The following is a 25,391-nucleotide window of genomic DNA, read 5'->3' on the forward strand; positions in this document are numbered from 1 at the left end:
ATCCCCTTTGGTTGCTAGAACATTGATTGTGAACTAGAAATTCAACTAGAAATGCAATAACCAGGTGATTTTCATAGTTTCTAGGGTCAGAAGGGATCTGAAGAGATCATCAAGTCTGTCTCCCTGTCCTGGGAGGAAAGAGTGCCGGGAGGTTTTGTTTTTTAATATCTCTGAGTGTACTTATGTGTGTAAGTACCAAATCGCCCCAATCATATGAAAGAGCACAGGTTAGCTGGTGAGTCGCCACTAAAATGAACTCCATTGACCCAAAGACAGTGAGCTATTGAAGGTGGTGCATGGCAGTAGCAAATGAAAATGAAGAGAAGCATCAAACTTTGGCCAAGAGGCTTCAGCTTAAACAACCACTCCATGCCCTATCGGCAGCAAAAGAAAATAACACAAGTACTATTTAACAAATGTAAATGAGGTAAACAAGGTTCTTTAGATAAATGTGATGTCTTTTATTAGACCAGCTAAAATAGTTGGAAAAAAATTCTTCTTTGCACGCTTTTGGGTACAAACACCCTTCTTCAGGCAAAGGGAGACTTCTTCAGGCAGATGCTCCCTCTCCCTGAAGAAGGGTGTTTGCACCCAAAAGCTTGCAAAGAAGAATTGTTTCCAACTATTTGAGTAGGTCTAATAAACGGTATCAGATTTATTCAAAGAAACTTGTCTGCCTACGTCCTTAGACCAACGCAGCTACCACCAGCACCTCTGATAAATGAGCTGTGCTCTGGATTCAGTCCATGGACCCAACCCCGTATCCTTCATGTGGCCCCAGCGCCAGAGGAGTTGAGCCGCACTGTATTCATCCAACAAGTGTGATTCAGCTGGGGGCCTGCAAGCCCTCTCACTTGGGGGAACTGCTCCTTTGTAAGGCAGCTAGTGTTTCTAAAGCTCCTTCTTCGAGCGGAAGCAGTATTTCATCACTCACTGACGGTACAAAAGGGACCAAAGAAAGGTAAATGAAATAAGGGCCTGTACACATTTTTCTCTTTACCTAACCCTTCACATTTCTTCAGCTTAACCTATCTCCACTTCTGGTTGGGAAAACCAGACTGTCTTCCTCTGCTGCTCCCATCCATTTGGATGTCAGCCCTGGTCTGCTGACAACCCGCTTATGCCCTTCTCCTTTATACCCACTATCTTTCACAGTTTAGTACCCACTTTGAACATAGTCTTTTATTCTGGGAAGCGTACTCCTCGCCAGATTGTGTAGCTGGCCAGCAGCAATTCCCGCAACTAATGGCTTCCCTATTATATCCTCAAGTTTATTATAGCAACTTATTATTGCCACTGCCTAGTTATTTTAGTGTATCCTTTCCCCGTTTATGGCCTCCTTTGACTTACCCTACTTGATTGCAGGGAGTTAGCATTGTGCAGATAACCTCAAGGGGGGAGGGAAATGGTACAAATGACATGAGCTTGGCCAGATAGCAGCATTTGAGTTTACCTTTGTCATTTCAGAATTGTAATAGAAATCATAACGGTGTGAAACCTGAATTCATTTTAACAAAAGTTTGGTTCCGTATATTAGAGTTCATGTATTTAATATGAATAAAACAAGTAGATCAGCAGTTATTTCCCATATATACAGTATCTGCATCTGTGCATTTTTCAACCTGTGTATGCATGCATGCACGCACGCATGCACATGTGAACAAATATATATATAAAAGGATGTGGCTTTATATATATATGTATGCATAAAGTATGTACATGTACTTGTGTATAAAAGGTATATATGTATGTATGCATAATATATGCATATACCTACAAGCACAGATGTATGGTATGGTGATAGATGTAGTATGGCTAATATATATAAAATATAAAAATACGCTTAAAACTTCATGCTGCAGAACCTGTCATTCTTGAATCCCAGTCTGCAATGCGTGCGTTTTCCATCAGTGGAAAAAAAAAAAGGGACGTGAGCTGCTTTTGAAAAATGAGACTGTATGAGAAGGACAACCATTAAAAAAAAGAAAGAAAAAAAAAAACACAACTGTGTTTAAATCTTGTGGAATAAATAAACCAGTCACTTGGGAAACGTATAGTCAGGAGTGGGCAAATAGACTTATCAGGCAGCTACAGTGCATTGCTTGTTTGACAAATGTGCATGTAATGAACCATCAGAATCCTGCTTTGCCTTGCACGGATGTCAAGCGCCTACCACACTTCTGGCTGTGACGGGAACAAGAGTCATGCGCAGGCATACCCTCTCCCATTGCAGAGGTAGGGCAGGATTGCAGATAAGAGCTGCTCTAACTTCTAAATGGGGAACTTGTTAATGCACTTGTTCACAGTCCATGGCCTCAGGGAATCGGGCACTCTTACCCTCGCTTCCCTGTCCTGTTAAGGAAGAAGAGCTCAAACGGAGGCTTTTGAGGCATCCTTCTCCACACTCATACAAGAGTTTTATATGGAGGGGAGTAGAGTGCATGATTCGATTAAATTGGGTCTGCCACGTTTTGTCTGCGATATCCTTGGTATCATTCAGACTGCCTCTAAGAGCTGGCAGTCCGTTACTGGCAGTCTTGGGAGGATGCAGGGAGTAATAAACTCTTAATTGGCCAAAGACCCTGATAAACCCTTAGCTTGGACCTGCTGCCACACTGCAGAATTGAAGAGCGCGGTTGTGGGTGTTGGGTTTTACTTCCTGAAATGAACACTGGCAGAGCTTTTTTGGGGAAGAGACAAAATATTATCACTCTCTAACCTTAGCCCCACCATAACCGTATCTGAGTGGCATTGAATCCCTTGCTGAGGGAAGTCAACATTACTGAAAGCAGCAATCCTTTCCTTTCATTATTTTGGAATTATTTCTCTTCCCAGAAAACCTTCCCTCTCTTTTCTTGGGTAAGTGTCTTGGTAGGAGAGGGTAAAGAAGACAGGGGGAAGAGAATCATATTATTCCACTGGCTTTTGGCTGGGAACTCCAGATTTTTGGCCTATATTTTATTCACTGTGTCAACCTCTGCTGTCTTTGGCCATCGGATTCTGTAAAATGGGAATAATATTGTCTATCTCCCTCACAGGACGGTGATTATAATAGTTAAGCAGAGTTTGGCTAGTGCTGTGAGAACTTGCACTAATTCTGGTATATGTTTCAATTATTATGATTCAGTCCTATGCAGCAGTGTTGTTCTGTCCTCAGGTCAAGTTTGACTTGAATGTATCATTATTGTCCTTTGGTACGATTCTTATCAAGTCCAAGTCGAGAAGACCCTTCTCCCAAAGAAAGGCTTCCATTGACTTCAGTGGGCTTTGTATGAATCCCAAAGTGCTGACCCAAAAAGGAGTGATTGATGTGAATTTGTTAAGCAAAATATTCAGAGTGCTTAAACTACCTATATATGTGTCGTTTAGGTGATGACCTGAAAAAATCATGTCTGAGGTACAGGGAACGGTCGAGTTTTCTGTGGAACTACACAAATTCCATAATGTGGATCTCTTCCAGCGAGGGTGAGTTTGGCATTTCTACTAGTTTTTAGCTGTTTTCCTAAGAACCATTTATGGAAAAGAGCTAGTTTTTAAAACAAGTTGCTTCCTGCCAAATGCATTTGTACTTCATCTCATCTCTTGAGGGGTGGCGGGAGGGAGATCATTCATCTTTCATTGCTGTTAAAGATGATGGGCATGTTATTTCCATTTATCGTTAAGTCAGAGGGACTGAATTATTCAAATGATGCCATATAAAATCAGACTAAAGGCATTTAACCACCTGCCTAGGCTTAGGCACAGTGACCGCTTTAACTCATCTGAGTTAGCAGTGTTGCTCTGATATGAAAGACAGCTGCTTTGCACTCCCTGTTAAACAATGTCTGTTTTGGGGTCAGTCAGAAGGCAAGGCAGATATGCATCTTTATAGACTAAGCAGATGAAGAATAGCGCATGTATATACACATGTACATGCATCTGTGTATGGGTATATGTAGAAAGAGTGAGTGTGCACAGGTGTGTATACACACACACACACACACACACACACACAAATGAAAGGAGGTGCATGCTGTCTCTCTCTCCCTCGCTTTCTCGTTATATATACAATTTATTTAGTCTATAAAGGTGCACATGTAACCTGTCTTCTAATTGACTTCAGGCTAACCCAGCTAATGTCCGGTCTATTTTGAGGTTATATTATATACATTTTCCTATTTAATGGACTTCTGTTGATTCAGAGACATTTAGAACTGAAACAATGAATATTATTTGCTACATCCGAAACCTGTGTTTAGAGCATCTGTGATTTTCTTAACCCCTGTATAATATATACTGAGGCCCAACCCCTATTGATTGTCTACTGTTGTTACTTCTAAGTGACAAATTCCACTTCCTTACCTAGTCCTTGCCTGGCAGTGAGGAGGTGCGACACTCCTGGGGTTATTAGATGAGGGGAGCCTTTAACAAAGTCGAATGAATGTTACTCTGTTTCTGTCGCTTTTTGACCCCAGGGATGTCCCGTGATTCTTGTAATCAAGGCAAGAACCTATTTTGATGGTCTACTCAAAGAGGCTGTGAAGGTGCATATGTTCAGGAGTCTTTGGGAGTGTATTTTTTTTGGCGTAGTCTGGTGGGATTTTGTCTTTTGTTCACAAGCATCCATTGGTTGATTCCTAAATACCCTCTATCCCATTTCACCCTGGCATCTCAGTTGTTAGAGATGTCTTGGATCTCCAGGTAACTGCTGCGTAAACTTTGGAACCGTTCGGGTGCTGGGATAATTCAGCGACTCCGAGCTGCCACCACTTGGAAATGGGGTGTAGTTTTTTGGGGGTTTTCTAACTGTGATGGACTGTGAAATGTATTGTGCATCTGGTGGGAAAAGGTCTGTGTTCATGAGACTGCTCTGAGAAGTGGAATGACCAAGTCTCGATGACAAAATTAAATGACAGCATGAAATAGGAGTGTAAGAGCTTCTAAAACAGAAACATGAACCCTGGGATTCGCATCTAGTTTAGATATGAACCAGAAATACTCTTCTTTTTAATTTGCTCCTCAGAAATGCTCCACCTCTCCAAAAGATGTAAGCCAAATGTAGATCCAATGACTTCAGGGAGATTGAGATGTGGACTAGACCCATGGCTTGTAGCTAAAATGATGACATATGATGTATTCTGTGAATGCAGTCATAGCTGAACTACTATATATGCGTGTCCATTGTTTCTATTTGCCGGTTGTAAATAAGCCTGTAACTCAACCTAATGTCTTGAATATGAATTAATTTTCCTAGGAGTAAAATATGATCATGAGAATGTGATTAAACAAACAGATTAAATAAATTTCCCATTTTACTATAAAGTCACTTATGTTTTTGTGGCATAGTAAATATTTAAATTGGTTTTGAGGTTTTTTAAAATTTATTTTCTTAAAAAAAAAAAAAAATTGGTACCTGGATTCAGAGAAGGCAACTACCTGTTGCTCTGTGTTGGTGCTACTACTTTTTTTTTTGATAAATACTCTCTAATAATTGTTCATATTGCCATAGTTTGGAACGAGGCTGTATGCCTGTTGTCTGCAAGGACTCTCAAGGAAACCAAATTGATACGTCGCAAGGTGCATGCATGTATTTAAATAAACAGAAACTTGGAATTATGGACCTTGCTGTGCCCACACAGAAAACAGTAACTATTCATACCACAATGAAGACACTGATGATGAAAAATGCAATATTTTGCTTGCCCATCCTCAAGGATTGTTTGTGCTGCGGATGAGTAGAAACTTTCACTGCTGATAGGTGAACGTCTCGAGCGGCGGTTCTCAACTGGGCTGCCGAGCCATCGTTTCATCGTTGCCACAGCCACGTGGAGCTGCCCTCTGTGCCTCTGTTTCCAGGTGGCCCAGGTTGGGGTGGATGCAGAAGTGGCTGCAAAAGGGACACTGCTTCCCAATCCAGCCTGACACGTGCCTCCTGGAAACAGTCACCTAGGGCAGGTACACCTGGCCATGGAGGCAGCGGCAGTGTGAGAACCACTTGCCAATGGATTTATCTCCAGGCTGCCATTCCCAGGTGGAGCTGACCTGTGCATCTCTGATTCAAGGAGGTGCTTGTGGGGCCAGACCAGGAAGTGGTTGTGGGAAGAGGGGTTGCTCCTGCTTGCATTACATTTACCTGGTCAATAGGCTGAGGCAGTACAAAAGTAGCTTTTAACTGGGATGTCATTAAACTCCAAATGGAGGCATGCTTTGAGCCTAAAATGGTTGAAAACTACTGGTCTCAACTTGATTTTCAAGCAATAGGTGATTTATTTGAAAATCCCAGCTGTGTGCTACCTAGAGCGACATGAAAAGAGTCCTTGGGCTGTGCAATAAAAGACCTGTTGTTACTGCCTGACAGAGTTGAAAGTACACAATATCCTGTATGATGGCTAACAGCATGAAGCTGTAGCCAGGTTTTCTGCATTTATTTCTGCAGCCATTCTGATTCAGTATAAAAACTGAGGAAGGGGGGAGCGGGGGATAAAAAGGGCCTTTATGCATCTTATAGATGGAGTTCAGATCCTAGAAAGCTCTGAAAAGGATGCAAAATTATTTGAACCCTACAGAAAGTTCCTATTGGCTTTTGTGGGTTTGGGATAAAGTTTTCTGAAAACCATTTTTTTTTCTTTTTAAATGAATGAGGAGGCATTATGGTTGCATTGGGTGCTTTAGTTGACTCTGAATTGGCTTTCTTCTTTAGTACAGGACAAATGCATTGCTTTCCTATAAAATAGATGCTTATTTCACCGGCCTGAGATCAGCCTCAGCCTCAATACATTGCAGGGACGGATGTGAAAGGAGAATTATGGCATTACTCAATCCAGTCCTCTCCACAGGATACAGAGAGCACAGTAATATTTCTTTCCGACCAGCTGACACCTGTCACTTTCTCTGTGGCCCAACAATTAATATCTAGCATCCTTAGTTTTGAAAGAAGCCTGGCTACACCATATAAAAATATTAGGAAGGCAGAGCACAAACCTTTAACAAAGGCACTTGATTCGTTTTATTGCCAGAAACAGTTGTAATTCCAAACAGAGAGCATTCTGACTTTTTCATCTCTTTCTATGGCAGGGATAGGCAATTCTTAGGGCTGGAGGGGCACTTGGGGAGTTTCGGTGAGCTGTTGCAATGCCAAGCCAGTGCCACTGCCCCTCTACCCACAACAGCTCATCAAAACTCCCAAAGTGGTAGATCACTAGACCGGTCTGGGGCATTGGGCAAACAAGGTCTTCATAGAGTGGGGAGGGCGTGCTCAGCCAGGTGGATGAAATGGGGCCATGGGTAGGCGGGGAGTGGCATCAGGGAACAGGGCAGGGCTGGGGCTGGGATGGCGTGGTGGTCACACCATGGGGGTGGGACTTGGAGCAGAGCTGTGATCTGCTCCCAGCACAGCCTCATGCTGTCACCGCCCAGTGATCCCAGCCCCTGCCCTGTCCCTGCACACCCATCCCACTCCTGGACGCTCCTTCTCACCTGCGGCCCCATCCCATCCATCCATCGGCCTGTGCCGATCTACTTGGAAACCCTGCCTGCCTGCCCGCTCTGTTCAGCACCCCAGTGGTGGGTGTGGGGCAGATGGGCTGGGGTGCCTGGGCAGCGGGATCGGGTATGGTGCAGCAATGACACTGGCAGTGGCAGCCAGAAGGAGCTGCCACCACTGAGACTGCAAGGAAGAAAGTCTGGCTGCCATGTCACCCCAGCCCTGCAGTGCTCCTGGGGCAGGGAGGACTGGCTGCATGTACCACAGCTCAAGGTGCTCCCTGCCACCACAGGCTGGATAAAATCCCTTAATGAGCTGGATCTGGCCCACAGGCTGTATTTTGCCCACCCCTGCTTTATGGAGACCCGGGGAGGCAGGCATTGCTCTGGAGGTTGGGCTTCTCCCTTTGAACACTTGCAGTAATACAGTAGAAAACTAACCAACCTCATCAGCTGGGACTAATCCCTGTGCGCTTGTTAAAATGTGTTGTTGATTGGGAACTGCCAGGCATAATTACTACAGTTGCATACAACAGCATTGCAGCTAAAATCCTGTTTTGTTCAGGATTAAATTTACAGGAACTCGGTTCATTTGCAGAGGTAACAGTTACAGTGTAAAAACTGATGCAGGCTCCCAAGCTACAAACCCTCATTCCCAAACACTGCATTTTCAAGAACTTGAACATATAAGAGCATCTAGGAAGATATTTGCTCAAGCATTCACAAATAGCAAAAGACGTCTCAATCAGAGGAGTAAGATCTCCTTAGAGAGCTGTAAAAGGAGGAAAAAAACTGGATTGTGGAAACTACTAGTCAGGCTGAGCTCGTCTGGAGTCTGGTTGTTCAGCCTTATATTGCTTAGGTTGCAAATGAGTTTGGGTGCAGGAAGCAGGAGTTTGTAAGGTGGTTCAGAAATCTTCCTGTTTCTTGAGGTGAGCGCAGAGGAGTTCTCACTTTGTCGCAGGAGACCGCCAGCCTAGTCTGAACTCGGTAATTTCTGCACAGCGCCTTGGCTCTGACATTCGCATCAGATCTTTTGGTGCGGGGGCAAATCTGCCGCTCCTTGTTACCGTAATGAGTTTCTAATTACCCTTGCATCTTTTTATTTTGGTGCTTATCCAGTTTTGCTGATTAATATTCCAAACATATGCTACCGATAGGTGATACTGAATTAATTTGTTTGCAGTCATTATTCTTCCTGTCTACACCCTGCATAATGATCTGAAGTTTCCTTCCCTTCCCCGATCTGGCATTTGTATCTTCACTTTTTAAACTCTTTATCCTTCCTATAGAGTTGGCATCCTTCTGGATGATTATATCTAGTTATTTAATGGCTTCTACCCTTGTGATAACTGATTATATATCAAGTATTAATGAATTAGCTCTCACACTCTCCTAGTGACGTTATGCCAGAATGGTGGGAAGTGGAACCAGAGAGGAGCTTGACTAAAAAGTGAAACTCTTCAAGAACATGAAATGTAAAAAGGAATCGTACAACATTAGAAACTTGCCCATGTTGCTAAGCATGAGTATTGGCAGTATAGGGCAGACATATAGGGAGAAAATCAGGAAGGTCAAGGCAAAAACTGAGATATAGGTAGAAAGGAATAAAAATGGTAACAAAACTCTTCCTGTCATAGTATTAGAAGTATTATGTCCCTTTCTATACAGGAAGAGGAAGCTAATAATTAATAATGAAATGCTTTAATGCCTTTTTTACTTCAGTCTTCTCAGAAAAGGTCAATTATCAGGTGAGAAGGACAGTTGCTGGCAAGGAAAGAGGAGCAGATATTTAGTCTTGGATAAAGATCATTTAGACAAGCTGGATGCTTTCAGTTCAGCAGGGCTGGATGGGGCACCGTATTTACTCGAATTGAAGATACCCCTGATTATAAGATGACCCTCCAATAATTAGATTCTATATAAGGAAAAATTATAAATTTGTTATAATTTTCAGGTAGAGAATCTAATTATTGCAGGTTTTGCCTTGAATTTGTCCCCTTCCCCTTGCTACAGCAGGGAAAGTAAATCTGGGAGGTCATGTAGCCCCTTTCTCTTTCTCCTGGTAGCACCTTCCCCCTCTCCTTACTATCAGATCCTGTTCTCCTGAGCACATAAAAGGGAGAAACAAAGAATAATCTTAAAATTAAAATACTGTAGCAATTTGCGTATAGTACCCATAAACTTAGTTCATCCCAAATTGATGTATACTATCTTTTTTTTAAACTGCTGCATGTTTTAGCACAGGTACTCCATAAGCACACTTTTGAGCAGCACATTTTACCTATGTTTGATAGTATGTGTGATATTAGTCCAAAGCCAAAGGAGGATTAAGCCAAAGCCAAGTAACCAGGAGGTGGAAAGTGAAATAAAGAGCCGAAAAGAAAGTCTAGAGATAGATACAGAGTGGACAAAGGTGGAGAAGCAGAGAAGAAAGATGACAAAGAAGATGGGAGCAACAATGGAGACAGATGAGTCAGCAAAGAAGATGGCAGGAAGAGAAACAAGGCCACTGATGGGATGCAAACGGGATCAATGATGGACAGATCTCAGTTCATAGAAAAAGTACTATTTGAGATATTGGAGGTGCGGGTGGAACATCTCACCAGCTTGATTGCTTTCCAAGGCAGAGAGACTTGGGGGTTTACTTACTGGAACAGTGAGTGTATGAAAACTACAGAAGATGATAGTCCTTGACTGTGTGGGATTGCCAAAGAGGAAGCCAGGAGTCCCTAAGATGCAGTAGCATTGGTGGGGAGAGACGCCTATTCTGCAAGGGTCCCAAAGCCTGTGCAAGAAAGGTCAGACCCCCTGAGGAACATTGTGCATCAGAAAGAGAGAGTGGGGAAGAAGAGGAGGGTGAGAGTGAAGGGGAAAGGATGGAGGAGACCCCACAGGAGGAAGGAAAGGAGAAAAAGGGGAGTACAACTAAGGAGTCTCAAGAAGAAAGAGGGGAAGGATAGTGGGGAGCAAGAGTGAGCTTAGACATAGAGGTGGGGGGGGGTAAGGAAGAAATCAAACAAGCAGAAGAAACAGAGATGGAACAAATAGAAGAGCCCAGGAGCTAGAGAGAGAAAAGGAAGAAAACACAAGGGAAGCAAATGAGGAAAAAGAAACCTGAAAAGGAGGGAATGAGCCAAAGTCAGTCAGAGAGCAACTTCCTGCCATTAACTTATTTGTGCTCCAGCCTGGAGGGGCAAGCTAGAGATGAGGAATAGTAGGAAGGTGGTAAAATGGCAGCCTTCCTGAATGCAATGGCAGTCAGGCAGCTTGCAGAAGTGAGGGGTATGAAAGCCGGGAGAGGGAGGAGTCTACCGCAGTACATGCCTATGGCTGCCAGGCAGCTTGGAGAGCAGCTTCTGCAAGTAAGTCTGGTGGGAGGGGAGGACGCAGGGATTGAGGCCCCTGTAGGGAGGGAGGGAGTTGGGCAGTGTTGGGGCTACTGCCCAGCTCAGGCACTGCTTGGGGCCTAAATGCATGGCCACAGGGCTCAGGAGGGGGAGTGGCACGGGGTGATGGGTAGCTCCCCTGGGGGGCTGAGTGTGGGCTGGCTCTTCACTGCTGTGCACACTCTTGGGGGGGAGGGCAGTGGAGGCACATGCACCCCAGATTTGATAGTGGATCTTGATTACATATTCAAAGTGCTAGGAAAAATAGGGTTCCTTGAAAAATACATATGTTGGATAAGGTTATTGTAGAGAGAAGCAGTCGAGTCCAAATTAATAGGCATCTAAGCAGGGCTTTAGAAAACCATATGGGGTGAGACAAGGGTGACCCCTGCCGCCACTGGTATTTATGTGCAGCATTGAACCATTAGCACAAAGAATAAGAAAAGACAAGGTCATAAACAGAGTAAAGATACTGGGAGGGGGAGAGGTAAAATGTGTATGATACATGGATGATATAAATGTAGTAACTGGAGATAGACTTTGAATGGTAAGGGTGCTAAAGCATATATCAGAGTATGGAAAAATGACAGGGACTAAACTAAATACATCAAAAAGCACCATAATGGGAGTGGGAAACTGGAGGCATTCGGAGAAGATGGGCCTTCAAATAAGAGAGAAATCAGGATGCTAGCAATCCAGATGGATGCCTAGGAGAAAGGTAATACAGCATGGGAAAAGGTGACAGAAAGGATGCAGCAAATACTTAGGTTATGATCTAGAAGGGCGCTGTCCTTTCCTGGAAAAGTGGCAGTAGTTAAAGTTATTCTATGTATGAGAATTGCCAATCCCATATATATCTATATCTGCCAATTTATTCTATATATAGGAATTGTATTCCCACCAACGTGGCACCAGATAGCTAGCAAAATTACAGAGGGAAATGTGTATTCTTCTGCAATGCTAAAAGAGAGCGGTTGGCTAGATCTGAACTCTACAAAGCTGGAGGGATGGGGAGTCTGCCGGACTTGGGATTGTTCATCTTTGTGAACTATGTAAGTGTGTTATGCAGACCATAACAGAAAGAGAGGAGAAAGCAGCATGTGGCACTTGATGTCCTGCAGCTGCAATTTTGAGGAAAAGGGGTCTATATCAGACTTCTTTGAAGGCTTCTTGGGCATGGCAACCGCCAGTTCATCGCATCAAGATAGAAGGTTTGATGCAGAGGTATAAAATAGGGAAGGTAGGGTTGGAGGTCCTGAAGGATGATAAGAAATTGAAGAGAGTGGGAAAGCAGAGAGACAGGATGGTGCCGGTGTGAAACGTCACAAGAGGACAAGTGAAGAAGGTGTGGGGAGCGGCTGGTGGGTAAACCATTAAAAGGGGAAACATGTCGATGTAGCATGTACGGTAGTAAGAAATATCTTGCCAGTGATCAAGGTGCAACACAGATGGAGCTTGCTTATCAAGGTGCCCAAGGGAGAGATGCAGGGGAGAAGAAATGGGATGTTTTGGGAGTGTACGTATATAAAATGGGTGCGGGAAAGGGTCTGCCACTTTCTGAGCATCACCAAAATAAACCTGTTATTCATGTGAGGGATGATACTATATGGACTCATACCAAAGGGACTGGAGTAAAAGTTAAGGACTTGACTAGCATGTGTTAAAACTAATTTATGGTGCGTAAGAAGCCTCTGGATTTTGAAAGGGTTGGCTTTCCCTGAAAGAGAGTGCCTGAACTTGGAGCTGCACAAACTGAAATACTACATTGAGTGGGACAAGGAAGAGATCGGAGAAGAAGAGGTGAAGGAGGAGTGGAGGAAAAAGGAAAGGACACGCTCATTTCACTGAACGAAGAGAGGACTGATGGGAGGGGTGGGGAGATTCTGGTGGTTGCTGAGATAATGGTTTTTCATCAGGTCCTGTATGAAGAAAAAGAGCTCTAAGGCTTTTTGTGGCAAGTTGATGTATGTTGTTTAAGGGTTTACTATATGTAGTTGTAAGTTTGGATATGTAGTTGATTTTGTGATAGGAAGTCTTGTTAAAACGAAGGTGCTCAATATGGGTGTCTGTACGTGAGCAGGGAGGCTGCTCTGACGCTCTGTAATTACAGCGTGTCGGAGCAGCCTCGATTATTAGAGTTTGCTGGGACATGGTAATTACCTCGCCCCAGCAGCCTCTTGGGTCTTGCGTATTGGCCTTCCCACACTTAAAAATGGTGGCAGGGGCACTTGAACAAAAGCTCATTTGACGAGCTTTAGTTCAAGCACATCCGCTGCTATTTTTAAGCACGGGGACACTGATACATGAGATGCTGCAGTGCTTTAATTGGAGCAGCTCTTGGAACCGCTCTAATTAAGGCACCACCCCCCTAATCTCAGCGCACGTGTAAAAGTGCCCTTTGTGAGGCTTTGTAAGTGTAGGGTGATGTGTGTTTTAAATAAATAAGGTTCTCATCTGCATTGTTGCCCACTATGGGCCATGTGTTTTATAGTCATGCTCGGTAGTGGCTGCATTTAATCCACTTCATCGTTGGTTTTCAGCGCTGAGCACGTGTTTAGTGATAGACAATGTATTGAATGAGATTTCCTTGCATGCAATTATGAGACAAGGAGCTTTCTCCACATTGCCAATTGTGGAAAACAACCTCGTCTTGTAGTTGAGTAAATATGTTACATGTAGTGGTAATTGGATGAAGTAATTGCAAAGCCATTGGCTACTACCTTTGAGAACTTGCAGAGATTGCATGAAGTCCTAGAAGACTGAACAAGGGGCAAATGCAGTACCTATCTATTTTTTATTTTATTTTTTTTGGTAATAGGAATAAGGAGGATACAGGAAATTACAAACCAGTCAGTCCAACCTAGGTAACCAGTGTGATTATTTAACATATCATCAAGGAATCTATCTCTTTAGTATCATGAGGACAAGATGATAAGGAAGTGCCAGAATAGATTTATCAAGAGCAAGCCTTGCTTCACACACCTGATTACCACCTCCCATGACAAAATGCCAGGCTTTGCAGATGCTGGGAGAGCGGTAGATGTGATGCAACTCAATTTTGGCCAGATTCAGAAGTGCCGTCTCCCATGACGTTTTCATAAGCAAGCTAAGGAAATGTGGTCTAGATGAAACTGCTATAAGATAGGTATATAACTGGTTGGAAAAATGATACTTCTAGTCTATTCAGCACTGGTAAAGCTTCACCAGACACGCTGTGTTCATTTTTCTACATCACACTTCGTGAAAGAAGTGGACCCATTGGAGACTCCAGAGGTGCAGAACAAAGAGTATTAAAAGTCTAGAAAATGTAACATCTAAGAAAAGATTGGAAGAACTGCAATGATATAGCTGAAGGAGGAGAAGACTAAAGAGGGTAGGGATGAGAGGGATTTCATATTTGTTTTCAAGTATGAGAAGGATGTGGATAAAAGAGGACAGTGATCTGCTGTTCAGCGCTTCCACAGGAGGCAGAATGAGTAATAGGCTGCAATTGCAACACGGGGAATTTAGTCTGACTGTTGGGAAGAACTTTAATTATGAGGGTAGTTAAAGACTGGGATGAGTTATCTAGAGAGGCTGTAGAGAACTTTTTAGAGTGCAGGTTAGGCAAATGCATATATTCTTAGGTGGTTTAGAAAGGGATGATCCTGTTTCGAGCAAGGGGTTGGATTAGATGACTGCCTGGGTTGCCCTCCAGTCTTCCCCCCCCCCCCACATCTATATGGGCAGGTAGTAATGATAAACAGTGTCAAGCTTTTATATAACTTTTGCCATCACTGGATCTCAACGCACTTAACAAAGAGAGAGTCAGTTTTAGTGTCTCTATTTTTGACTTTGGGAAACTGAGGCTGAGTGAGGTGAAATAGCTTGTCTAAGATGACACAGAAGGACCGTGGAGGGCAGGGAATAGACTGAGGCCTGAGTAAGCACCAAATATCCTATGGGTTTTTTTTTTTTACTTTTCATTCTGTTTTGGAACAAAACCCCCCCAGCAAAAGCTGTTCAATGTTTCTGGTTTGCAGGAAGTTTGTAAGAGGGAGTAGTGTGTGTTCAGCAAAATGGAAGCATTTCCTCTTCATTTCAACTTTTAAAGCCATTTTATTTAAAATGCTATTTTTGGTTGTTGTTTTTTTTTTTTTAATATTTTAAAACAACAGTAACATGAAGAAATGCTCCATCATGAGTACCTTAGAACAGATGATTTGCTGTTGTTATATGCATTTTTTTCCCAATCAGCTTTTAGGAGAATTAGTCTCTCCTCCATATTTTATACCCTATGCCTGGGTTAGAGATGGAGGAGAATAGAACTTAAATTATTTTGTAACGTATGTTTGTGCTTACAGTATGCACTGAAGAGAAGATTTTCAAAAACAAAAAGAGCAGTTAAGACTTATCAGAAGTTTTCCTATTGACTTGAGTAGCTTTGAATCAAGCGCTAAGGTCTTCTCTCGTTGAAAGTCATTGAACTAGGGGCTCTTTTCTGCGTGTGCTTTTGAAAATCCTTCTCATGCCGCAGTGTGGATGTCTCCTGATACGTACTCTGTAAATCTAAAGAAATAAGGGTGGGGTTTTCACAGTATGAGCAGAGTTAAGCCAGCAATGAGCATTTGGAAACCATACTCTAAGCACATAAAATAAAATAGACAAAGGGAAATGAGATGATCCTGGTAAAACCATTCGGAGAAGTTCTAAGGGATTCATTAACAAACCTGATTAATGGGCAATAAAAAAAAATGGATAATATTTATTAAATAATTTATTTATGATCATAGTGATGGGGATTGTTATATATTAAAGTTGTTCTATATTATAATTAAAGATTGATGAATGTATTGATCATATTCAAAATTGCCTCGTGGAGCTAAGACAATCGAGAGAATTTCTTTAAATGAAAAATATTTGGGTATTTTTTATTAATTTGCAGTCTTCATTCCAGGCCGGTGTAGTAGGAGTAGGTTCCAGTAACTTGCATGTTTCAAGCAGTGTTTCATGCTGGATAATTGTTATCAATGTTAACAAGTGCTTATTCTGAAGCGCAAACTCAACAGTGTCACTATTTATAGACATCAAAGGTTAAACGTTGTAGAAAATACGATAGGGACAAAAATAGCCATTTGAAAGCAGTGCAAGCGTGCTGCTATTTGATGCTCAAGTGCTAAGGGTTGAAAAATAAGTAATGCAATTTCTGGAAGGAAAAACAGTTTTCATTTGCTCCCTCCAAATTCTTTCCAACATGTGCAGCTTAATAACTGGTGACAGGTATTTTCTCTAGTGAAATTAGCTAACTGATCCTGATATTCTTTAATAGAGTAGGAAATAAAATTATCCCTGACTGTCAGAGATCAATTAATTGATTTGTCTGGCTCTGTCAGGAGCAATTCTTTGGCACCTTTATTCTTAAAATAGTTCAAAATACATTTGGTGGACTTCTATATTAAAAAAACAAACAAACAAAACCCACACAGATAATAGCAGCTAGCCGGCGCACGGGGTAAATAACTTTTTTGAGTGATTTGATCAGGAAGGTAAAGGTCACAAGAAAGGCAAATCAGTGCCCTAATAATAGGATTCTGACTTAGAGGTATTTTAAACACAGAGAACGTGGTGAGGAATAGGCAGAGGTGAATCTTGACACTCAGGAGAGATGAGTGAATTAATGCACAGTCAATCCCTTAGCTCCTAAACTTCAAAGTGAATGCCTCGGAAACAGAAAAAGTTTTGGCAATGTATTTAATTCTGCTTTCTGTGGAGCCAATGCAAAATGGTAGCCTTATATAATTACCGTGGTGACCTGTGAACTGCCGTCCTGGGTTAGACCCATGGGCCATCCTTTCAAGCGTCTTTCTCTTCAACAGTGGCAAGTACCAGACAACAGTAAGTCATTCCATCGTCTCTGGCTAGCTATATCCCATCTCAGACAATGACTTGGCAGTGTAACATTTGTCTTGGTAGTCTACCAGCCACACGGATGACTTGACAGGAAAGACTCCTAAACTTCCAAAGATCAGCAGCATTTTGCTTAGACACCAATGATTTAGGGAGGCTGTGAACTCTTATTGTTGTGAGTTGCATTTGATCATCCATAGTGGCTCCCAAATGGTCATCTGTCCCCCTGTCCCAATTGGCCACATACATCTCTGGTTTTTGGTCACTCTGTGCCAGATGGAGAGATGGAAACTTGAGTGCCAGTAATGGAAAATCAAAGGTTGTTACAGATGGGAGAAAGCACAAATTCATCTAAGCCTGCGGCAAGAAAACCTTTGGATTTAGCCTCCACTGAAGCTGTCAACTTGAGCCCAAAGGACTTATCCATGATTGTGAACAGCTTCAACAACTCTGGGTGCCAATATCCTGCATGAGAACAGAGATGTAAATGCTGTGAAGAACTCAACTTTTCTGAACAGCTTATATGCATTCAGGAAGGCTTCTCACTAGTCTACTTCCAGGCCTCCTAAACCCACCCCCAATAACCCACTGGCCTTCCTGCAGTTCAAACCATTTGTTCATCAAGATGATCTGTGCAATCCTGAAAGAGTCTCATCCCAAGACTTATGAACCCAGCTCAGGCCCTCCTCGCAAGTAGTACCACTCATGGCTGAACTCTTTACATCCTTTACTAGAGAAGGACCGTTCTTCAAATGAGCAATATTTCAACATGTAAGAAACCTTTCCTGGATCCATCAGTTCCAGCCGGCTACTGCCTACGGTCAAACCTTCTGTTCCTGAGCATAGTCATGGAGATGATAATCAAAGGCCAACTTCAAGTTCCTCTATTAGAAGTCAGTGTTGTAGACTGAAACATTCACAATTCAGGCCAGGTCAAGTATCTGAAGCCATTTTGATGGCACTGGATAATTGTCTGCTATTAGTGGACAGTGTTGACGTGTAGGATCATTGTCCTTGAGTTCTATGCAGCGTTCAACATTGTTCACCCTAAAATACTATTGTTTAATAGGATACTTGGAACACTTATAAAAGGTCTGGAGTGGTGTATCCAAAGAGAAGTAATTGAAAATTGCTCCTCCTCAGATAGCCTTCTTGCATGTAAAGTCCCCCAATAATCTTTTTTTTTTTCCTGTTCCTTTACAATGACTATATCAGGACTGATCAACCTGCAGCACGTGTGTCATTAATGGCACATAAGGTCTCTGTGTGTGGCAGGTAGCACAGGAAGCATGCTGGTGAGAGAAAGCAGTGCAGTAGATCTGGGAGGGGAAAGGGACCAGTGTGACACTCGGGCAGAGTGCAGGTCTAACTGGTGTCATGCCTGCCAAAAAGTTTGGCCCCCGCTGCTCTTTCTATAGCCACTTTTTGAGCTGGTCAGACAATTAAGTGCCAGCAATATGCAGATGACTAACACTTTGTACTTACCCGTCCCCACTTATGGCCGTATCACTGCCACTGAGATGACTCTTTACTGGGACAACATCACCTCCGGGGCGGAGAACTCGTCGTGCTCTGAATCTTTGTTAAGCAGACTAGTAAGGACTGATTCAAAACCCATTGGCTACAGTGAAAGATTTTCCAAAGACTAAATCAACTTCAGATCAGCCTCCTGGTTTAGGGGTCTGAGTAGCATGTCTGAACTTGAGTGCCTTCAAGTGACTAAGAAGTGGCTACAATGTAGCAAAGAGATGCTTGAGCAAACTTTTATTTTGATTTCCTGTATGATTTTGGGGTTGCCATAACTTGTCTGGGACCCTGCATTTCTATCTGTAAAATGGAAACAAGGCTTACTCTAGAGGCCTTCAAGCAGGTGGGAGGAGAGTGGCAGCATGGATACTGATGGCAATCTTGATAGGGCTGCAGGGAACTAAACTTTACCACGTCAAGTTTGAAGCTAGCTCCGTATCATACTGCAGTCACAGACATGACATCCCTAAACGCACAGCTGGGCAGCTGTACCTGGGCTCACCCATTTCAGTGGTATTGAATCTTAGATTTTGAATATAGGTCTTCCGACCTGTAGTACATTTCTTAAAGCCCCAGTGCTTGGAGTAAGGTGAATGTGTTAGAGCCTCAGCTTGCTTTCTCTTTTTTTTAAAGTAAATTTTTAACACTGCTGCAAAATGAGCCCTGAAAAGGTGAACCAGTCCACAATAAAATGAAAAGAACTCGAGATTTAATACTTAAAAAAATATATATTCCCTTCCTGCCCCCTCAAGAGAGTTTCATGATTTTTTTTTTTTTTTTTTTTTGAAGGCCTGGCTCTTGTGTTTGAACTTTTTGGACTGGTAGTAGTAGTGCCGGTTCGTGAGGCTGAATAAGTGGTTTGTGAAGTGTTTTCTGATCTTTTTCATGAAGTTTGCAAATTAATGTTTTTTTTGTTAAATATTCTCTCATTGGTAACAAATGCCTCCTGGAAAAGCTAAATGTTGTCTTACTGTCTTAAAGGCTCTTTGCTATGTATGCTCTCCTTTAAGAAAGCCAGATCACTGTTGTTATTGGCTGGCCAGAGGGCAAACCTCTGCTCCTTAAACAGCATGCATGCCCCTCTTCTAAAGAAAGAAAACGCCACACAACCTAAGTGACATTTGCATTGCTGCTGTGATGACCTTCCACATGAATTATGTCCAACGGCAGCTACAGATTCACCTAACATGATCTACATTTGTACAGTTGCACTTTGAACATTTGCTCTAGTTCCTAATTCACAGAGTTACAGGAGCAGAGATGTCCACAGCCGGCGATAGTTCTGCATGTATAAGGTAGTGGGGGAAAGTGAATTCAAGCAGTAGACTTATAATGTGACACGCATTTATGTGGTTTAGCATCTTGTTACTTAAAAAAAAATAAAATAAAATTGAATGAGCCTTTTTTTAAGCACTGGCTTTAATCGAGAACAAGCTGGAAATGCGACATCAGCACAAGCAGTTGATGCACTTCCTCTAAACGAAAAGAGAAATAGTACCAAGGATATATTAACTAAATGAGCATCTCTGATTGTGAAATAACGATGATATTCATCAGAGAACTCCTTGGTTCCTCATAAGTGACTGTGATGGGATTTGAGGCTATTCTTAGCATTTTCCTGCAATGGTAATAGTGCTGCCTAGCACTTTTTTTTTTTTTCTCCCTTTCCAAAGCACTTCAGCAAATGATAGCTAATTGAGGCACACGACGTTATCTGCCCTCGGAACGTGTTATCACGTTGTTGCACACTCTGTGCATCTCTAGAGGGAAAGGCATAACCACCCACAGCAAATACGACATTGAAATATAGGTTGAAGTGATAGGGAAAACAGCCAGCCAAGTCTTGAGTTGTGGATCCTTTATGTTCCTATAACCATACAAAGAGTACAGGGCTCATTCCTAGGAGAGCGTCCAAAGAGTGTCCCTGCACCGGGGAAATCTTGGGGGTAGCATGAAGCCAGCATAGACGCGCTATACGATCACTCTAACCCTATGGGTCTTGCCTATGTGGCCCAGGAGAACATGAGGCCAGTGCACTGTTTCATTCATCTACAGCCATTCAAGTGGTCACTAGGGATCCCCTCCAGCCTCCTCGAATGGCAGAGAGGCTTGGCAGAGGATGAGGGGAGCCAAAAGGTAGACAAGTCTTATCTTCTTCAACAAATACCCTGGTGATCCTGTACCAAGCACACCTTTATTCTTCCCTGGTCCCAGTTGTGGGTTGTGTGCATCCTTTTACATGTCCTGAAAGTAAATGCCGCCCTTAAAATACTTCTAGCATCCAGGAAAACAAAATCCAATTCTTTTGGTGATATTTTTCTTCCTCTATGGTATTTGATAACATGAATAACCCAAAGTCAAAATTGTATTAGGTGTCTGAAGACAGACGCCTAAAAATGTTGTGTTTGGTCCAAAGTAAAGTGCCTGATAAGCGGTATCTAAGAGCACCCATTAATTGCATAGATTCCCTTAATCTGTTCCAACTGAAACTTTCCCGAAAGGTGTACATTCTTGGTACATCAAATGAAAGCCTACGCTTTCTTGAATTGAAAGCTTGATCAACTTTTTGATAGTGATCAAAGCTACTCTGATATTCCTGAGCATAATAAGTTTAATTTAAAACCCTCTGCCTGCAATATTTTCAGAAAGCTTTTCATTTTCTGAATTGTATTAATAAGAAAGCATAAAACACCTTCCAATTAAATGCCAACTGCTTTGAAGAACGTCTTGTAATGATCAGTTGCTAGTGATATGGGCTGGTCGAATAAACTGATGTTTGGATGAATGACTAGCGAGCATTAAAAAGCTTTAGCTAAACTCCAAAGGGTGTTGTTTTTTCCTGTTTTGTTTTGTTTTTTTCCTAGGCCATATCCAAAAGTTATCATCCGATGGCTCTTACTTATCATTCCACTTCCTGAAAAGATCTGGTTCTTTGTGACCATTTGCCTTTTCCCTCACCTAACGTTGTCGATCTGGCTCTCCACAATCCAATGTACTGTATTTTAGTGTAGCTTTCCATAATGCACACAATTTCTTGACTCTTGCTGCCTTTGTAGCCTCAGTTCTGTGACTTCTGAAGCTTACTTGAAACATCCTCTAGGTAACATGAGAGCCCTTGGTATGAACTGAGCTCTGTAAGAGTGATCACACTTTTCCTCCTAGGAATTCAAATCTCTTCATATTTGCTACTTACTCTTCAAACTCTCCTCTCACACCCATGAGTGCCTGTAGTAAAACATTTTTTTTTCCCAATTTATACATGGAAAACCTGAGTCTGGGATGTTACAACAAGCCCAGAATAGCACAAAAAATCAAAATGAAAGTTTGGGGTACAGTTGATCCACTGGATCATGAGAGACAAGTGAAAATAAAGGAAAGCATTCTGCTGCTCTATTGAGCACCGGTGAGGCCTCACCTGGAGTCCTAGGTCCTGTTTTGGTCCCCACACTTTGGGAGATGTGGACAAATTAGAAAGAGTACAGCAAAAGAGGCCTGACAAACCCAAAGGAAATATGAAAGAAGAAGATTATTTAGTCTGGAGAAGAGAAGATTGAGTGTGGATTTGATACATTTCTTAAAATACCAGAAGGGCAATTATACAAAGGCTGGCGATAGCTAGCCTTTTCTCTGTGACCGTAAGGGACAGGATTAGAAACCATGGCCTTAAATTACAGCAGAGGATATGTCAGTTGGAGTTTAGGAAAGTGGTTAAGCAATGAAATATTATCCACCCCTGGACATTTTCAAGAGCAGGTTGGACAGCCGCTTGACTTGTATGGTTTGGTCAGGGTTGATCTTGTCTTGAGCACAAGGCTGGACTAGGTGACTTTGTGAGGTCCCTTCCCTGATGGTGCCTGCCATGCCTATTTTATACAGAGGATCAGAATCACTTGCCTGATTTGCCAGAGGTCACACTGGGTTTGCTGGGAGACAAATCCCAACTATCTCCTGTTTTAAAGGCTGCAGAGGACTCTAGTCTTTCTTTAATCACTCAACAACTCTCTAATAAACTTGCATGTTCAAGCAAAATGAGTTGAACATACTGATAGTCTGCAGTTCCTGCAGTGAGATGAGCAGATTTCTTTTCCTCACTCTGTCACTCAGCCCTGAGTCTTTGGTATATAGTCTTCCAGATCAAAAAGTCAGTGAAACTATACCAGCCCAGGGCTCAGGACTGGAGCAGGACAACTGTCTATGTGGCCCAGGTGGGTGAGGAGTAATATGACAATCCACCATGGTCTAAAGCTAACTTCCAATTTCTAAGCCACATGTGTGATTGAGATAACCGTGTTCTCCAAAAGTTTTCCCTTCTGCTATTACAGAAGCCTAATTTCAACCTTCTGCCCATCTTAAAGTTGTCTGGAACTGTTTCCAGTATGAATAAAAATGGCCTTTGTCCCTATATTGTGGAACTCATCTCATCTCTTCAACTTCACGGTAGGGTATGAACCAGAACTGAGGAGCCACCAAAAAACTCTCTCTCTCTCTCATGTACTCAAAACTATGATTTTGCTATTCAGAGAGGAAAGGATCATTTGGTGGTTGGAGTATTTATCTGAGATAGTGGACTTCTAGTCAAATCTCTTCAATAGATGTGAACTAATTAGTCTTTGCTTCAGTTCCCCCACTACAAAATGCCAAGCATGCCCCTACCTCAGAAAAGTGCTATGGAGAATAAATAGAGGTCTCCCTCACTTAATGCGGGTTCTGCATGTGCGAATTCACTCTTACACGATGACCCTTTTTATACCAAAAATTCATTGTATGCGAGGTAAATTCATTCTTATGTGATTGGTGTGGTGGAAGCCTGCAGTCAGCTGCTTTGTGCAGTGCATCGTGGGAGTGATATGTGCCAAAATATAGTCTTCTGCAAAGTATAGTCTCCAGTGTGGATCTGTGCTTCTTGGTCATTGTCTACGACGTTTTTCTGTAGTTGCTATCCCCATTATGGCATCTAAGTGCCCCATAGGTTTATCTCCTACCCCTCTCCCTGACCCTTCAATGAAGCCTTCACCACCCTCTCTTCACACCAGCTAAGCATTCACCACCACCCTGTGCTTGTGTGCTGCTGTAGGTGAGTACCAAAAATTGCCTTGTAAAAGTGGTAGAAACTTGTCTGGGGGTCAGTACAGTTGAGGTTTTGGAAGGTATCCCTATTTGTTACATTGTAAAATAGGTTCCCTTTATGCGAATTCGAGTTACGCGCCGTTTTCCAGGAACACATGTACAGCATAAAGCGAGGGGAAACCTGTACACTGAAAGATTGTGGGGTGCTTAGGCACAACCAGATATGTACAATAGATAATGCCTACCCAATGATGTCTTGGGTCCACATTGTCAAGAGTGAGCATGGCTCTTGGATAAGAGGTTACCTTGAAATTTGAGGCATGCTGGAGACTGACTTTACATTAAGTGATTTTTTTTTTTCAGGCCTTTTTGGAAATTGGATCCCTTGTAGGTATCTCAGGTTAGTCATTCAAAATCCCTACTCACTTCAGAAAATATATATTTTTTTTAGTTACGCTAGAGTGAAAACCTCTTGTGCAACAGTTAGAGTTTAATTTGAGGAGGCTTGAGAAGGAATCAAGCTGTTTGGTATGCATGCTGCAAGCAAAAATTGGAGGCACAAATGAAAAGAAAGGTCCTTTGTCCTTGTATTGTGGAGCTTGAATGTACAACATGTCTAGATAGAAGACCTCTTTTAGCAGTTTAATTACTTAAAGTGCTTGCTGCCGTGGCAGTACGTTAACAAATGCAGATCAGTTCTTCCATCAATCCATGTCTGTTTTGTTATTTGAGAACATCCATTCATCTGTGGGGATAACATCTGTCAAGAAAAGGTATTACACATAAAAAGCAACTGAAAAATGAATTGTTCTTGGTAATCTCATACCCATTTGGCTGTGCATGATAAATCTTTATGATGATGGTCTGGAAGAAATGAGAAGTTAGTTTACAATGGAACGGAAAATGTAACTCCCCAAGATTGCAGCCAGTCGGCAACAGAAATGCTGAGGATGTTACATTTTATTTTCATTTATTTTATTTTTTTTGCTGACTGGTTTGGTATCAGCTCCTTGGTTTCTTGGGGTGTACATTTTCCGCTCACGGACTAAACATTATAGAGCAGCAGAGGGAAGTACTTTCAATACGATTACTAAAAAACACAGTGAATTGAATTTATGGGAAGATTATGAGGATTAGGGCAGCCTTGCATAGACAGTGGGTGAGTAAGGAAAAAGGGTACATGTTTAAAGAAGACCAGCACTCGGGCTCTAACCAGTAATGGCGAAGTATTTAACATCATGTGCATAATTGAGAATTCAGTTTTGGTGGATATTGCTAAAAATTACACCTAACTAAAAATGATCTTGGTTCTGTTTGAATGCAGACTTCAGCCTTTATGCATGCTTGCCAGTATGTCTGCATGAACCAAATTGGAGCAATTCCCCTATCACAGGGGTGCTGTGAGGATATAGTCATTAGAAAACTGAGGTGCTCAGTTACTACAGTAATGGGAGCCATATAACAAGTTAATGAAGGGATAATAATCAAGAAAATTATTTTGGAGGAGCTAATTAATCAGCCTAATTTTCTCTTCATGGAATATCTGGTCTTGGACCGAGCTTTCTTAAATATTATCACTGAATTTTTTAACAAGTTTATTGCTCAGTCTCGCTGGTCCTTTTTTCACAGTCATTAGACTGTCTGAAATTTGGGCCACCCTCTGTATGGATATTGCTTGCAATATGTTGCATCTCTTCTCTGTGCAGAAGAATTTAGCTCTGATAATCAGTAAGTGTTGGAAAAAGCCACTGTAGCTATGACTTCAGGGAAAGGGCCTGGTTTAGGGAAGTGTAAGGGGAAATTAGATGATTTCTGTCTGGATAAAGTAACCCTTGAGACTCTAGTAGCCTAATAGATTAGACTAGGTTTTGAATCAGTGGCTAAATGAGGGTTTTAAAAGCAGCATTCTATTTGATCCTGCTCTTCTGTGGACCAAATAGATTTGGTCAAAATTGCCTCTGTCCAGTGATGTTAGCTCTGTGTTCAAATATGGCACAGGTATGCTGATTACTTTTATATCATCAGCATAGGAAGTCGTAGGGTTGGAAGGGACTTCAAGGG

At 42.2% G+C, this 25,391-nt stretch overlaps 1 protein-coding gene across 1 annotated transcript in view; it reads left to right on the forward strand.

Annotated features, from left to right (window-relative positions):
* The window catches only part of FAM135B (family with sequence similarity 135 member B), a 296,951-nt gene that overhangs the window by 75,184 nt on the left and 196,376 nt on the right, over window positions 1-25,391 (forward strand). The window contains exon 2 of the mRNA XM_014611456.3: window positions 3,370-3,465. Coding sequence (XP_014466942.2) covers window positions 3,389-3,465 — 77 coding nt within the window. The 5' untranslated portion in view covers window positions 3,370-3,388. The remainder of the gene's footprint in view (window positions 1-3,369; window positions 3,466-25,391) is intronic.

The sequence above is a fragment of the Alligator mississippiensis genome, chromosome 3, assembly GCF_030867095.1.
Source record: "Alligator mississippiensis isolate rAllMis1 chromosome 3, rAllMis1, whole genome shotgun sequence".
Classification (NCBI taxonomy): Eukaryota; Metazoa; Chordata; order Crocodylia; family Alligatoridae; genus Alligator; species Alligator mississippiensis.